The sequence below is a fragment of the Schistocerca gregaria genome, chromosome 2 (genome assembly GCF_023897955.1).
Source record: "Schistocerca gregaria isolate iqSchGreg1 chromosome 2, iqSchGreg1.2, whole genome shotgun sequence".
In the NCBI taxonomy this organism is placed as follows: Eukaryota; Metazoa; Arthropoda; class Insecta; order Orthoptera; family Acrididae; genus Schistocerca; species Schistocerca gregaria.
This window is the reverse complement of record NC_064921.1, coordinates 882249772-882266381: the sequence shown is the minus strand read 5'-3', so window position 1 is coordinate 882266381 and position 16610 is coordinate 882249772. Positions and strand designations below refer to the sequence as shown.

The 16610-nt window shown below is 38.7% G+C and overlaps 1 protein-coding gene across 7 annotated transcripts in view; it reads left to right on the top strand.

Moving 5' to 3' along the window:
* The window catches only part of LOC126335297 (CD109 antigen-like), a 460905-nt gene that overhangs the window by 419790 nt on the left and 24505 nt on the right, over positions 1-16610 (top strand). For 4 of the 7 annotated variants that reach the window (XM_049998397.1, XM_049998393.1, XM_049998394.1 and 1 more), the window contains exons 22-24: positions 858-1077; positions 6049-6229; positions 10651-10853. In XM_049998397.1, coding sequence (XP_049854354.1) covers positions 858-1077; positions 6049-6229; positions 10651-10853 — 604 coding nt within the window. The remainder of the gene's footprint in view (positions 1-857; positions 1078-6048; positions 6230-10650; positions 10854-16610) is intronic. The other 3 variants (XM_049998400.1, XM_049998395.1, XM_049998398.1) reach the window with 1 other exon arrangement.

Below are 16610 nucleotides of genomic sequence, written 5' to 3'. Positions count from 1 at the left end.
ATTCTTTTGAATCATAGAAGCTAGGTTCAGACTGAGAATGTTGCCACTAGTGAATAATGGTCTTATTGACTCAGCTGTTCAAGTATATGTCATGACTTTCTCTAACAACATAAGTTTTGCCTGTACAGTAGTATGCTACTTTCCAAGATTCACAGAAGTTCGCAGTCATACTGTGTTCGACTAGCATTCTAGGAAGAAAAGATACTGTGGAGAAATACATAGCCGCAGCCTGTGGGTTGTTTCTAATAATGACTCTTTCACTGCAGTGGAGTGTGTATTGTCTTGATATATTCTGCCATATTAAAACTTGTGTGCCAAATCCGAACTTTCTTCTGAAACCTTGCCTTTTGCAGGCAGTGCTCTTACAAGCTTAGCTTTCCAAGTATGACTTGGACCCAATCCTACAGCTTGAAGTTGGTGCTATGACTGAGTCAGCCTTCAACTACACCATTTCTTTTGAGAGTGCTAGTTGAGTAAATTATATGGGAGAGCATCTGTGAAGTTTGGAAAGTGGAAGCGAGTTGTATTGCGAGGACTGAATGTCTGACAGTGTGGTCACAACTCATTAAAGGATAGCTCACTTGGTAATAGCATTGGCAGCAAATGGGGAAGGTTCCGGTTTTGAGTCCTAGTTCCGCACACATTTTTAATCTGTTAGGAAGTCTTAACCATGAGCTGCATTTCAGAATGAAAGATCGCTTTAAATAATGGTGGTGCTATAATAACCTTTTATGTTAAAAAGTACTATGACAGACTACATTTTGAGAACCTGTAGACTAAGTTATTAGAATAAAAGGTAAATTACATTTAGATAAAGAGCAAGTGTTTGTAGTAATTTGGGAAATTATTATTTTCAGGCTGACAGCTTATGTAACGAAATCATTCAGTCAGGCAATGTCATATGTGCCTGTGGAAGACAGAGTGATAGAAGAGGCTTTGCGATGGCTGTCAAATAACCAGGCTTCTGACGGCAGCTTCCCAGAAGTGGGCAAGGTCAGCCACAGTGCCATGCAGGGTGGTGCAGCCAAGGGCCTGGCTCTTACAGCATACACTCTCATTACATTCCTTGAGAGCCAGGTAAGTCAGACCCAGTGTACATGTATGACATAAGAAAGCAGCTGAGGGTAAAAACAATATTTTGTTTGTTTTCTATTAATGACAGCACCATACAAGATGTGAACTGTTCTTATAAACTTCAGATTGTTCAGTTACTCATAGTTGCTCAATCTGTATTGTTTTCTCCCTCATGTCCTGGCATTCATTCTGTCTTCCTCTTCTAGTAAGTGTACAGTCTTCGATTTCTCCACATTACCCAACATATATTATTCTGAAAATTTAACTGCTTAACTTAAAAGCTCTTGTTGTCTTGTTTTTATTGTTTTGACACAAACTTTAACCCAGATTATCTCAGGCAGCTTAAGAAAGCTGTTCAGAAAAATAAAACCCTACTTATATCTATTTCAGCACTGATAGTTAAGTGTTTGGTTGCTACACAGCATCAGGTATTACATTTGTAGCCTGGATGTCGTCTTTACTGTGTGCAGCTTTGGATACTCGGCAACAAAATGTGTGCTCTCAGACTCTCTCCTACATTGTTGTTTTGGCAGTGCTTTCAAAAAAGGACTGAGTTTGACATAGAATTTAGTAGCTCAGTAAGTGAAGAAGAATATGGTGTTGCTTCATTAGAGACGGAAAGTGATGAAATTTTATCATTTGAGTGACAAGTGCTCATAAGTGGTATGATATAAATGCATCTACTGCGCTCCAGACAGCTCCTCCAAGATTTATGTTCACAAGAAACCATTATGAAATAAGTGGTTAAACTTCATACCTATCCAGAAACTAAAAAAAATAAGTTCAGGATATTTTAGTCAAAGTCCAGTGTGCAAGTATTATTTGTGATTTTCATAATTTTGTTTAAAAGCTGTCTTTATGTAGCTGTATGTAATGTCTTTCATTAAAAAAAGCTTTAATTTTTTGGAACATAATTGAAAAAAATATTGTTAAGTAAAGGGATTAATAATTGTACACTTTTTATGCTTGTTGACTGGCTGTTGTCAAGTGGTAAATACATATGTTATCTATTTGTGTATTTGGTTGAATCGTAAAGAATTTTGAAACCATTTGAAGAACATGATTGTATCACTTATTTCTAAAAGGGGACAACTCACATTTGATAAATTATTTAGGAGGACAAAAAAAATCATTCCACAACCTTGTTTAACAATGTAATGGTGAATCTCATTCTGCTGTGTGAAACAATTCATTTGCTGGAATGTGTAAGGTTAATATTACCAGAATCAGAGGCTCCGATACTTGGCCGACTATGTGGGCTGCAGATTCCGTGACTGGGACCATAAGTTGGTGGAGTTTCGGTTTCTGCTAAATAGGGCAGGAGTCCATTACACACAAGAGACAGCTGAATAGGTAGCGAGGGCTGTGTTACATGGACTGGGTGGTTTTTTAGGTTAGAGGGTCTCAGGGAAATACAAGAAGGGCTTCAGTCTCAAAGGGTGCAGATCAAACACAGGAAGAAAGTAGAGCTAGGAATCAGCGGTATAACAGTTGTAAAGTGTAATAGCTGTGTTGGGAAAGTATTGTATATCCAAGTACTAACAGAATGTGCTGATGCCCAAATCATTATAGGCACTGAAAGCTGACTAAAGCCGGAAATAAGTTCAACCAAATTTTTTGTGAAAAATCTAACGGTGTTCAGAAAGATAGGCTAAATAAAATCGCTGGTGTCATGTTTGTTGCTGTTAGAAGTAATAAAATAATAATTGGATCGGTTTACTGATCTCACAACTCAGATGATACAATTGCTGAAAGGTTCAAAGAAATCTTGAGTCTAATTTCAAAAATGCACCAAACTCATACAATTATAGTTAGTGCTGACTTCAGTTTACCCTCAATGTGTTTACGAAAATACACGTTTAAATACTGACGTATGCGTAAAACATCAGAAATTGTGCTAAACGCATTCTCTGAAAATTGTTTGGAACAATTAGTTCATGAATCCACCAAATATTAAACGGTTGTGAAAACACAGTTGGCCTCTTAGCAACAAACAATCCTGAGCTAATGAAGAGCTTCAAACTGGATACAGGGATTAGTAACACAGGGTTGTTGTAGTGAGACTAAATAGTGTAACTCCCAAATCCTCCAAAAATAAATGAAAAATATTTCTATTCAAAAGAAGCAGATAAAAATTCGCTTGGTGTGAGACAATCTACACTCTTTCCAAATTAGCAATGTAAGTGTGGACCAGATGTGACTCAAATTGAAAGGAATAGTACTGGCAGCAATTGAGAGATTTATACTAAACAAATTAACAAACGATGGAGCTATTCTCCTGTAGTACACAAAAGAAATCAGAAAACTGTTGCAGAAACAACAATGAAAGAAAAATGTGAAATTCAAATGAGTGCAGAATCCCCAAAATTCTGCAGAAGCTCAAAATTTAATGTGGATTTCAGCGCAAGATACTTACAGTAGTTTCCACAACAAATCTTTGTCTCAAAACATGGCAGAAAATCGAAAGAGATTCTGGTCGTATGTAAAGTATGCTAGCGGCCAGACACAGTCAATGCTTTTCTGCACAATAGCAATGGGAATACTATTGATGACAGTCTTGGTAAAGCAGAGTTACTAAACACAGCCTTCTGAAATTCCTTCACCAAAGAAGACAGAGTAAATATTCCCAAATTCGTATCTACAACAGCTGCCAACATGAGTAACTTAGAAGTAAATATCCTCGGAGTAACGAAGCAACTTAAATTGTGTAATAAAACCAAGTCTTCTGGTCCAAATTGTATACCAGTTAGGTTCCTTTCAGAGTATGCTGGTGTAGTAGTTCCATAGTTAACAATCACATGCAACCACTCACTCAGCAAAGGATCCATACCCAAAGACTGGAAAGTTGCACAGGTTACACAAATATTCAAGAAAGGCAATAAGAGTAATCCACTAAATTACAGGCCCATATGATTAATGTTGATATGTGGCAATATATATAGTGTTCGAACATTATGAATTACTTTGAAGAAAACTGTCTATTGACACGCAGTCAGCATGGATTTAGTAAACATCAACCTTGTGAAATACAGCTAGCCCTTTACACACACAAATTGTTGAGTGTTATTGACAAAGGATTTCAGATTGACTCTGTATTTCTCGATTTCCAGAAGGCTTTTGATGCTGTACCTCAGAAGCAGCTTGTAATCGAATGGGATGTCATGTCACTTATGCAGCTGGGTTCGTCATTCCCTATCAGAGAAGGTCACAGTTTGTAGTAACTGATCAAAAGTCATTGAGAAAAACAGAAGTGATTTCTGGCATTACCCAAGGTAGTGTTATAGGCCTCCTACTGTACCTTATCTATATAAATGATTTAGGAGACAATGTAAGCTGCTATCTTATGTTGTTTCCAGATGTTGCTGTCGTTTATTGTCTTAGTAGTCATCATAAGAGCGAAACAAATTGCAAAAAGATTTTGAAAAGATATCTTCATGGTGTAAAAATTAGCAATTGACCCTGAATAATGAAAAATGTGAAGTCATCTACATGAGTGCTATAAGGAATCTGTTGAATGTCAGTTACATTATAAATCAATCAAATTTAAAGGCCACAGATTCAACTAACTACCTAGAAATTGTAATCACAAAAAACTTAAACTGGAAAGATCACATGGAAAATGCTGTATGAAAGGCGAAACAAAGACTGTTGTATTGGCAGAACACTTAGAAGATGTAACAGGTCTTCTAAGGAGACTTTCTACTCTACACTTTTCCATCCTCCTTTGGAGTACTGTCATACTATGTGGTATCCTTATCAGGTAGGATTAACAGAGTAGATCGGGAATGTTCCAAGAAGGGCAGCATGTTTTGTGTTATTGAGAAATAAGGGAGAGAGTGTCATGAATTTGATAAGGGATTAGGGGTGGACATTGTTAAAACAAAGGCATTTCTCGTTGCTGCAGGATCTTCTCATGAAATTTCAGTCATCAGTTTTCTCCTTCAAATGCGAAAATATTTTGTTGACACTAACCTATATAGGGAGAAATTATCGTCATAATAAAATAAGCGAAATTGAAGCTGGCACATAAAGATTTGGGTGTTCGTTTTATCTGTATGCTGCTCGAGAGTGAAATAACAGAGAATTATTGTGTAGGCAGTGCAATGAACCGTCTGTCAGGTACTTAGGTGTGATTTGCAGGGTATCAATGTAGATGTAGATGTCGATATAGATGTAAGAAGTTTGAAAAATTTTTGTAGCTAGTATGGTGCTCTTCATCAGACCGAGTTATTCCTTTACAGAAATAAATGAGGAAGTAAATATATTTTGAGGAACTTAAATTACAAGAAAAGTAAAAACAATGTAGGAAACGGTGGATTGCTACTTAGTGTAAAGAAGGCACATCAAGTTGCAGACAGGCACAATTAAAGGACACTCACATTTAGATTTCGGCCACAGCCTTCATCAGTAAAGAGAGAGGCGCAAGCATGCGCGCGCGCGCGCCCGCGCGTGCGTGCGTGCGTGCGTGCGTGCGTGCGTGCGTGCGTGTGTGTGTGTGAGATTCCTACCTGGAGTTTTCATTGTGTGAAGCAAGGGAAAAACTTATATTTAATGAATGACAATATATAGAATGCAATAAATATAATGTAAAGTATCTGTGTATGTCTGGAGCATACTATTACACAGAAATACTGTCCATTTTTCTGTTTATCTTATATTCTCTTCTATCGTGCTTTCTCTGGTATCAGCATATCTTACTTCACCATCTGAAACAATAATTCATTTTTTGACACTCAAGCTTTGAGTGCAGTTTTGAAAGATTTCACTATACCTTTCTTGCTGCAACATCAGGAAAGAGTGACATAGCATTAATGAGATAAATACAAACTTTATTGTTACTTTCGTTATTTGAATATGCTCAGTGACCACTATTATGTCTCACTGAAAGTGTTCTCCTTCTCTTTCTCATTTTTATGTTCCTTGCACACAAATTGGAATGAATCTGGAAGTACAGTATTTTCTGTATTCTTTTAGCAGAGATACAGGCAGATGTACCACAACACCATCAACAAGGCAGTGGAGTACATTGTGCGGAACATAGATAGCATCAATGACACTTATGCCATAGCTATAACAGCATATGCACTCCACCTTGCTGACCATACTGCCAAGGATGCTGCCTTCAACATTCTAGAGAGTAGGGCTAAGACTGAAGGTAAGAGCTATGCAGAGCAAAATTCTTTAACATAACACAGTTGAAATTTTTCGTTTGTCAGAATTACTTCAGTTGATGTTTCCCAATGCTTGTCTTTATGTTAAGTGTTTATACACTACTGACTTCATGCTTTGACATCAGTTTCTATTTTGTAATATTTGCAACTTTGATCTCTATTTCATGTACTGTCAGTAAAAACAAAGTGGATTTGTGTGACACCCTCTAAAAAAAAAGGGGGGGGGGGCACAATCTACTCACCAAGCAGAGTTGGGAGAACACATGTATAAAGGTACAGAAATTGCAAGCTTTTGGAGCCAGTGGCTCCTCCTTGTGGCAAAAGGGTTGAAGGGGAAGGAAGAGGGGTGTTGGAAAGGGACTGGTGAGGTTTCTTTCAACCCTTTTGACAAGAGGAGAAGCCACTGGCTCCAGAAGCTTGCAAATTTCTATATCTTTATATGTGTGTTTTCCTGCCACTGCTTGGGGAATAGAGTTTTTCTCTCTCCAATTACAATACATTTTCAAAAATTGATTATTTTTCTTGAAACATTATGTTCTGACACACATGTGGCTCAGATCTGTAGACAGAAATCTTGTATAATATTGATTCAAGGAGACTGCGTTCATCTGACATTATAGGGTTTGTGTGTTTTTTAGGCATTGAGCAGTTGATTGGTACTAAATTAAGATGGAACATAGTACTAAGCTTTCTGACAATTGTAACAATTCATGTTGAATGTTACTTAAGTTTCTTCTGTCTGCAATGAATTTCTTAATTCCTGGAGTGTTTGACTCATTCAAAATTGAACACTTTGGGGCTAGCCACTTAGGAAAATTTAAAGCCCAGAAGATCAGCCATTTATGCCATTATTTAAAATTTGACTGGTACATTTGTGCTTGATATATCTTATAGGATAAAACACACACACACACACACACACACACACACACACACACACACACACACACACACACACACAATACTAAGTTAGAACTACCACTTGATGTATGGACTGTCTAGTTCAGATTGGTAACACTCTACGGTTGTTTGGAGAGGTTTGTTGCCAACTGTGCACCATACCATTGCCAGTGTTGACTGCATTATCACTGAGCTGTGCTGTCACTGTGGTATGTGTTGATTGTTACTCTATTTTGATTGCGATTGTTTCGAAAATGAGTGATGAAGCAGGAAAAAATCTTGTGTGGCACTTTGCGTGTTGGTAGTCTTCAAGTTGGGCACGACTTCTGTGTCCTTGAAGTTAATAGCACTTAGTTTTCCCCGAATGGTCACCCATGTAAGTACTAGCTGGGCCTAATGTTGCTTCACTTCAGTGTTTGACTGTGAGGGAACTAGTGTTACCAACATGTCATGACATAATACACTTATTTGACATGTCAATGGAACTAGCAATCTCAGTTTCAATAACACAAAGTCTTTAACTGATCATTACCTCTGTCATACACATTCTTGTTTCGTGGAAGCTTGGAAACAGAGGTCTGTGTTGCTGACTGGATGTGGAGCCTGGTCCCCCCCCCCCCCCCCCCCCTTCTCCATATCATTATCACTGCACATCATCCCACAGTAAGCCCTGAGCACTCTCTCTGCTCACCGCAACCCCCACTCACAATGCGTTAACTTACAATTTGCAATTAGTAATCTTAAATGCACGAATGAAGCTGTTGCTTGGCATGAGTGTTAAAGGCAGTGAACTGCAGATGGAGATGAAAGAGGTGGTGGAGACAGTGTTGTCACATTTACCATATACAAAAACCGTGCATAACAATGAATTGATATTTTACAAAAAAAGCTCGTTTAAACTAATCACAGGCAAAGGTTTTGAAAGAGTGATTCATAAAGCCATGGCGATCGACTGGTTGATTGTAATCGATAGGTTGAGCACCCCTGGTCTGGCAGATCAAATTGCTTGTAACATATTATGTAACAACTCAGAGCGGTAAACTACATAAGCTATGAGTAGCCTAACAAAAGTTAACATGTAGCATTTCATAATTACCCTGGTGTCCAAGCAACAGATGAATCAGATGTGCACCAGGCCATGACTTGAAGCATAAGTAACTTAAACCAGATTTGAAAATGATCCTATCATAGCACGAAGAAGTGAGTATGTCCTGGGCAGAGTCGGGGATGTAAAAGAAGGGAATTATCTTTTTGACTTATCTGGCAGCTTCAAACACATTTAAATCAGTATTATCATAAGAATGCAGTTTTTGTTTATTTGATTCACTTAAATCATTTCTGCACATTCAGTTCATATAAGAACGAATTTTATGCTTTACATTTAGCTCAACTTTAAACCATCATAGTCAGACAGTGAATAAAGATTATGGTATTAAAAGTTTTCATATTGACTTTATCCATTCATCTGCCTTTGTGCAAAGTTTGATCTGATTCGCATTAGCTTAAAGTATGGCAATGGTGCACTTCAAAAAACTCCCAAAAAATGTGGTTTTTTTCACCCACATAAAATCCAATCAAAGCAAAACTTACCTAGACCATGTTCGATACACCGGTGGACCAAATTTGAACAGTCATTCTCAGTCTGGCCTGGTGTTATTTAAGATGACTGTTTCTGCATGTAAAATCCAAAGAGGGTGGTTGTTTTTGCACATGAAATCCTAATGGTGTCTATACAAATGGTGCCATTAGCTGAGCATTAATTCCAGCCCAGTTAAAATCTTTTGGGAAAGGAATTAATCGATTCACACACTTTACCTGAGCACCAGCTCCGATTCGTCATTTAAACCTTGCTTAATATTCTGTAACATAGCTATAGTAAGACAGATGTTCGAATGGCTATACAGATGGCCACTTGTCTGGATAAACAAAAAACTTTTCACCCCATTGTCCTAGCTCAAATAGGAACCGAGCACCAAGCCCCCCCCCCCCCCCCCTCCCCCAAACAGCAATTCTCTGCAACTGACCGACTAGCACAGAATCAGCTCTCTTTGGATATTAGCTGCCAACTGACCAATTTGGAGGTGTACGTAATGACTACTGGATGCAGTCTAACATAGTAACTTGATTCTTTGAATGCTAGCTGCTTACTGTCTCACTCAGAAGTTTTGGCATACACTGGGGTCCACAATAATGTGCCAAGAATTTTCTGGAAACATAAACTTCCTAATTTAAATGTTTCAAAAATTAACAATGGAAAATTCCAGGTAGGAATATCAACAATGTAGGAAAAGATAGATTTTTACTTATAAAGATGACATGTTAAGTTACAGACAGACACAATTAAAAAACACTTCCAGAAAGCTTTTGGCCACAGCCGTCACCAGTAAAAGTGAAATACACACCATTCCTACACTTGACAGGCACACCTGAAGCACACCTGACTGGTAACTGCAATAGCTCAGGCCAGAATGTCAGTTTCTGACCTGTGCTGCCAGAGTTGGTGGTCATGTGTGCTTGCTTGAGTGTATGAATGGTGTGTGTTTCTCTTTTCCTGGTGGAGGGTGTGGTCGAAAGCTTTGTGCAAGTGTCTTTTAATTGTGCCTGTCTGCAACTTAACATGTCATCTTTATGGTAAGTAGCAACCCATATTTTCCAATATTGTTCATAAATTAAGTCATTATTTAAAAAATTATAAATTTTTGGGTTCAGAAAAATTAGGATTACAAAACAATGATAGAGAGAGGTTTTGAAAAGATTACATTTTAAGATTCGAACATTCTAGAAATTGACAATTTTCAGTAAAGATAACTTTTGAAATATTAAGTTTTTGAGAAAATCAACATCATCGTTTGAAAGAAAAACTAGCAGTTATTAATGGGGTTGAATTTTGAAGTGCATGTAGTTTTAGTGAATCGTGTATTTTGAATATGTCATTAAAGAAAATATTTCTACATGAAGTATTTATACTGCTGTCATCAGCAGTCTGTAAACTATACAGTGAATAATAAAGTTTTGATAAATGCTGCTGGAATAAGAAATTGGAGATTTCACATATTCACAGTATATGTATTATGCCTGAAATAAAAGATAAAAATAAGGAATTGGTTTAAAGGAAGTGGAGCTGTTGCACCTTGTTACATTTCATCCTCCCCTCCCTTGACCCTTTCCTTCACCCTTTTCTGTTAAGAGCAACAGCAGAAACCACAAGAACTACATTGGCAGGAACCATCTGAGTAACTAGTATCAAATTAATCCATGGTTTGTGCCAGTCATACAGATTGGTAAATTAAGTGCCCATTTATAACCCATTGCTGTTATTACTCCGTGTGTAATGGGGTAGTTGCTTGCAGATAGTGATTGAAGACTACTGATTTTTTGTTACTGTGCTGCAACAGTCTTTTTTTCTGCAGAACTCCTACTCAGTAACATTTATGTTGATGTTTGCTGATGTTTTACATTAGTTCACAGTGACATGTTATCACAGTCTCTGCCTATCTCATTTTAGGTGACATGAAGTGGTGGAGCAGATCCCTTGGTGAAGAGGATGAGAAAAACCCATGGCATAATCTACCCAACTCTGTAAATGTTGAAATGACATCTTACGCTCTTCTAACGTACTTATTGAACAATCATGTTGCGGATTCTTTCCCAATTTTGAGATGGTTGGTTTCACAACAGAATGAAGAGGGTGGATTTTCCTCTACACAGGTACAGTATATAACACTCAAAAAACCTGTAAAGGTTTTTATCCAGCCCAAATGTTGTCATAGGAGAAAAATTAATAATTCACCATAACAATGCTAAATATGTGGCTCAATTGTGGAAGGGTTTCTCTAGGTATTTTGTTTGTCTTACAACATTCACTTTCACTAAACTCTCACTAATACGGCCCTCAGTATTCCGGCCTCTCAGTAACCTGGCACACTTCCAGCTTCTAATCGATCAACATGAAATGACACCTACAATTATGAAATTTCATCTGCAGCAATGTTATTAGTTAATTATAATGTTCAACGTTCCTGTACACTTTGAAATTGTGGCTTTCCTTACGGATCATTATTGTGGCTTCATAAGGGAAAGACATTACGCTAGATCTCTAGCAGGAACTCGAAATTAGATGTAAATTGAATTGAGGTTCTTAGCAGTAAACTATTGTTGCTGGCAACAGTGTTGAACGAGCAACTACTTATGACCAAACTTCAGCAAAAAAGGGGTACTCATAAAGTCACAAGAAAGTTACAATGAAACTGATGAAGAAGAGGACATAGGAGGAGAGAACATGAGGATATCTCAAACTGCTGGTGCCAAAGCTGGAGACGTCTTCCTGGAGAACATTATGCAACAAACATAAACATGGCAGGACCTGTGAAATGCTTGTAAAGCCGTTGTGTGATAAAGCATACTACCGTCGCGTATAATTGTGGTAACAACTAAAACTTTGGAACATGTTTCGTACTGACTGTCGAGTGATACTAATATGCTTGTACACACTCAAGGTCTAAGTTTTCTGTAAAAATGAATGTATCTTTTGATCTGATAAAGTACAATCTGTATGTGTTTATACTAAATTTTAGACACTCTCAACAATTAGACACTTCCGCTGATCCGTACGTGTGAGGAATGGCCAGTTTAGCAAGAGTGTGGTGTAAATGTGTGTGTGTGTGTAGTGTGTGTGTGTGTGTGTGTGTGTGTGTGTTTGGGTGCGCGTGTGTGCGAGTGCGTGCGTGCGTACATGCACTTTTCTTACAAGCACAAAACTGTTGTAACTTCTGCTAATTGCCCTTGAAAGTTAACTTTCTAGACAAACTTTTAAGCATACACACATATAACTTATCAAAAGTATTTGGATGCCTATTAGTCAACATTAATGGGAGGTGTGTCCACCCTTCATTTTTATGATGCCTTGAACTCTGCTGGGTTCACTTTTGGTGGGGTGTCTGAATGTCTGGGGATGAAATGCAACCCATTCTTCCTCAACAGCCAGACGAAGAGAAGGGGGTAATTATTACTGTCGACAAACTTTCGCCTCAGAGATGCTGCTTTATGACGGGGTGCATTGTTGTGTTGATACAATTGCTGTTTCCTCTATTGTGTGCAGTACACAATGCTGTAAAATGTGCTCATATACTTCCACAATTAGTGTTTACTTAATCACAATAAGGGTTCCACACCCTAGCCCATGAGACATATCCATACTGTAATACTACGTCCTCCATACTTCACTGTTGGCACTTCGTGCGATGGAAGGTCACATTCTTCAGGTATTCGGCAAACCCAAATCCTTGCATTGGATTGCCATGGGGTATTTAACTCCCTGTGCACAGTTATTGTACCAGCTACACTGCTGGTAACACTTTGGAACTCACGAATGATTCCATCTGCTGACTTAGTGTGATTCTTTTACAGCCACTCTCTGCAATGCTTGACGGTCCCTCTCCACCAGTACATAAGGTTTGCCTGCCCTCGGTTTAACTGTGTTTGTTCCATCACATTTCCACTGCACATTCGCATCCCCGATAGTTGTCATGGCCACTTTAGGAGGATTGAAATCTCTCTGATGGATTTGTTACTCTGGTGACATCCAATGGCTGGTCCACTTTCAAAGTCACAGAGCTCTCCTGACTTATACATTTTGCTGTCACTGGTTCTCCACTGATAACATAATTGCCCCATCTCCTTTTATACTGACAAGTCCGCCCCATATGGCATCTGGAGGTCAATTCTGCATTATGCAGGAATGTCCAGATACCATTGATCAGATATTGAGTAGATAAAAAATATACTCAGCAAGTAGCGGCAGAAAACACACATAAGACTGTTGTGATTGGCAAGCTTTTGGAGCCAATGCTCCTTCCTTTAGGCAGAAGGGTTGAAGTGGAAGGAGAAGTTCCCCTTCAACCCATCTGCCTGAAGGAGCCACTGGCTTTGAAAGGTAGCCAGTCACAACAGTCTTTCCTGTGTGTTCTGTCGCCACTTGGTGAGTAGATTTTTTATCTATGTAATTAAATAATTGTCTGCTTGTGTCTGTGTACATGCGGATAGATATGTGTGTGTGTGCACGAGTGTATACCTGTCCTTTTTTCCCCCTAAGGTAAGTCTTTACGCTCCCGGGATTGGAATGACTCCTTACCCTCTCCCTTAAAACCCAAATCCTTTCGTCTTTCCCTCTCCTTCTCTCTTTCCTGATGAAGCAACTGTTGGTTGCGAAAGCTTGAATTTGTGTGTATGTTTGTGTTTGTTTGTATGTCTATCGACTTGCCAGTGCTTTTGTTTGGTAAGTCACATCATCTTTGTTTTTAGATATATTTTTCCCACGTGGAATGTTTCCCTCTATTATATTCAATTAAATAATTAGTCATAGAAAGTTTTATTAAGAATTCTGAGACTGTGCCCCAAGAGAAGCTGAATGGCTTCATCCGTGTGGTCCAGATTATTCAGCTGTAGTGAAATGAACTGAGTGTCTGTGCCGTGCACCGTAGCCATGGAAGGTGCCAAACAGTGGAGTGCTCACTTGTGAATTTGGGAGCTTTCTCTCGTCTTGTGTCTTGCAGTATACAGGGGGAGGCAGCTGAGACAGGACACACTAAATATATCAAAGATGAGTAAATATATCAAGACGCAGCGTTTGCCAAGCCATAATAAAAAATGTGGTGTATTTTAAGACTAAGTTTTAATGCACCTAGTGGACAAATTATGATACCAACTTTTTTAATGGAACTTTACATTTTTTCTTTGTCTTTGAAAGAGACTTCAAAGGGAACTTGAACTGCATAACATGGGCGAAATTTGATCAAATAATAACAAGATAACAGTGTCATAAACAGCTACCCCAGTGTCAGGTGAAGAGGTCACACAAACATCTGCTTTTCTGTCCCAAATGTAAGCAAACCAGTAATTGGATGTGGTTTGTAGGTACTTAAAGCCAGTCAGTCTGTGCTCTGCTGTTTTAATGATCAGTTAACTTGCTGTGAAGTTTTTCAGACCTTCACAATGTATGTGACAGCATCTAAGAAGTGGGTGGAGCTTTCATTTGGGGTGAGTAACCCCAAACCCATAGGGCAACAGTACATTTATATACTGAATGGTATATTGATCATGCCAAACCCCACAATCTATCTACATATTTAAATATACAGGAAATGTGAAAAGTAATGTATGCCAGCGAAAAATAATGGCAGATGATGAGAGAAATGCAAATAACAATTTAGTATTGCTAACATACTATCCACATGTCATTGCAAGGCAGCCTGGAAGTGAGAGTGGGTGTTCTGTGACTGTTGCATTTAAACACATTTTGTCCTTTTCACATTTTGCATAACAGTCTTCATAGTAGTTGCTTTCAAAATCAGTTACAGTTCTCCAAATGATGTCTACAAAAATTGCAAAATGATGAGGTGTTTCTGTGCAAGATTTTGTGTATGGTTGAAGTGTTGTTTGAACTGTGGACAAATCAGTCTTTATAATGTGTACTACTTGTCAGTTGAAAATCCGTGCTTGCTGAAAGACGTGGATAAGCACCCACCTTGATATGTTAATGTGTGGTGTGAGAGTTTCAAGAATCTCTTGATTGGTCACTGTTTTATTGTTAAGGTTATGAACAGTGACAAGTGCCTATAGTTTCTAACAAAATATTTAGTTCTGATGTAAATAAAATAGAAAGAAACTTCCACATGGGAAAAATATATTAAAAACAAAGATTCCAAGACTTACCAAGCGGGAAAGCGCCGGCAGACAGGCACATGAACAAAACACACAAACACACACACAGAATTACTAGCTTTCGCAACCGATGGTTGCTTCTTCAGGAAGGAGAGGGAAAGACGAAAGGATGTGGGTTTTAAGGGAGAGGGTAAGGAGTCATTCCAATCCCGGGAGCGGAAAGACTTCCCTTAGGGGAAAAAAAGGACAGGTGTACACTCGCGCGCACACACACACACACACACACACACACACACACACACACACACACACATATCCATCCGCACATACACAGACACAAGCAGACATATTTAAAGACGCTTGTGTCTGTGTATGTGCGGATGGATATGTGTGTGTGTGTGTGTGTGTGTGTGTGTGTGTGTGTGTGTGTGTGTGTGTGTGTGTGCGAGTGTACACCTGTCCTTTTTTTCCCCTAAGGGAAGTCTTTCCGCTCCCGGGATTGGAATGACTCCTTACCCTCTCCCTTAAAACCCACATCCTTTCATCTTTCCCTCTCCTTCCTGAAGAAGCAACCATCGGTTGCGAAAGCTAGTAATTCTGTGTGTGTGTTTGTGTGTTTTGTTCATGTGCCTGTCTGCCGGCGCTTTCCCGCTTGGTAAGTCTTGGAATCTTTGTTTTTAAAATATTTAGTTCGCTAGATAAAAAATTTACTCACCAAGTGGCAGTAGAACACCCACATAAAAGTCAGTTGTAACTGGCAAGCGTTTGGAGCCAGTGGCTCCTTCTTTAGGCAGAAGGGTTGAGGGGAAGGAAGAGGGTTGAAGGAAAAGGACTGGAGAGACCTAGGAAAAGTGGTAGTTTTTGGAAAGTTACCCAGAACTGCAGGTCAGGGGAGATTTACTGCTCGGGATGAGAAGGAAAGACCCTTTGGTGAATATCAGAGTGATACCCACATTGCACCTCAGTTACATGATTCACAGACATTTAGAAAACATTCCCTTACTTTACACGGATAACACTAAATGCAGACAGATGGGGTACACAGCTTCTTTTCCAGGGGAGGGGTTTTGGGGAAGGGGTGACAACAGGAAGGGCATCCAGCCACCTTCACAATCACTAACACTGCCAAATCTAAAATTAACGTACCAACCTTATGAAGATACAGGATAAAAGTCAGGAAAAAGGAGTACTGACTTCTTTCTATATATATCATTCATCATATACCATAAAATGTTGATGCTGAAGTGCCTGTTTCTGTGTATTAACATAGAACAGATTGTCTTGTAATAGGCTATGTTTCTGTTAAGAGAAATATCAAATCAAGTTTCATATTTGAACAAACCATGTAGTGTGTTGATGTCTAGAAAAAATTCAATTCTGATAACAATGATAATTTCTGTTTCAACTATGTACCTTTGAATGTGTAACAGTAAAAGTAATTTCTGTTGTCCAATTATGACACTTTGTGAAAATTGCCACCTAGCAAACATGAGAGAGAATTGTGTGGTACAGGATATAATTCTAATTAATTTTATCACAGGTCCTTACTGATGTCCACACACTAAAAAATCATTCAGGTGTTCAGTGACCTTCACATACTGTTTGTCCACAATAACTTGACAATTTTAGTGGTGCCGCGAGAAGTGGAGAAAATCGGCACTAATGGAAAGATATTCATTTATCATTGAGTGCTGCCAACATTAAACTGCCCCTAGACTCGGAGTATTACTGTGCACATCATTAAGGGTACTGGTGCCAGGAGCAAGCAGCTTGACCTGCCTTCTCCTCACCACTCCTCTCCCCTTG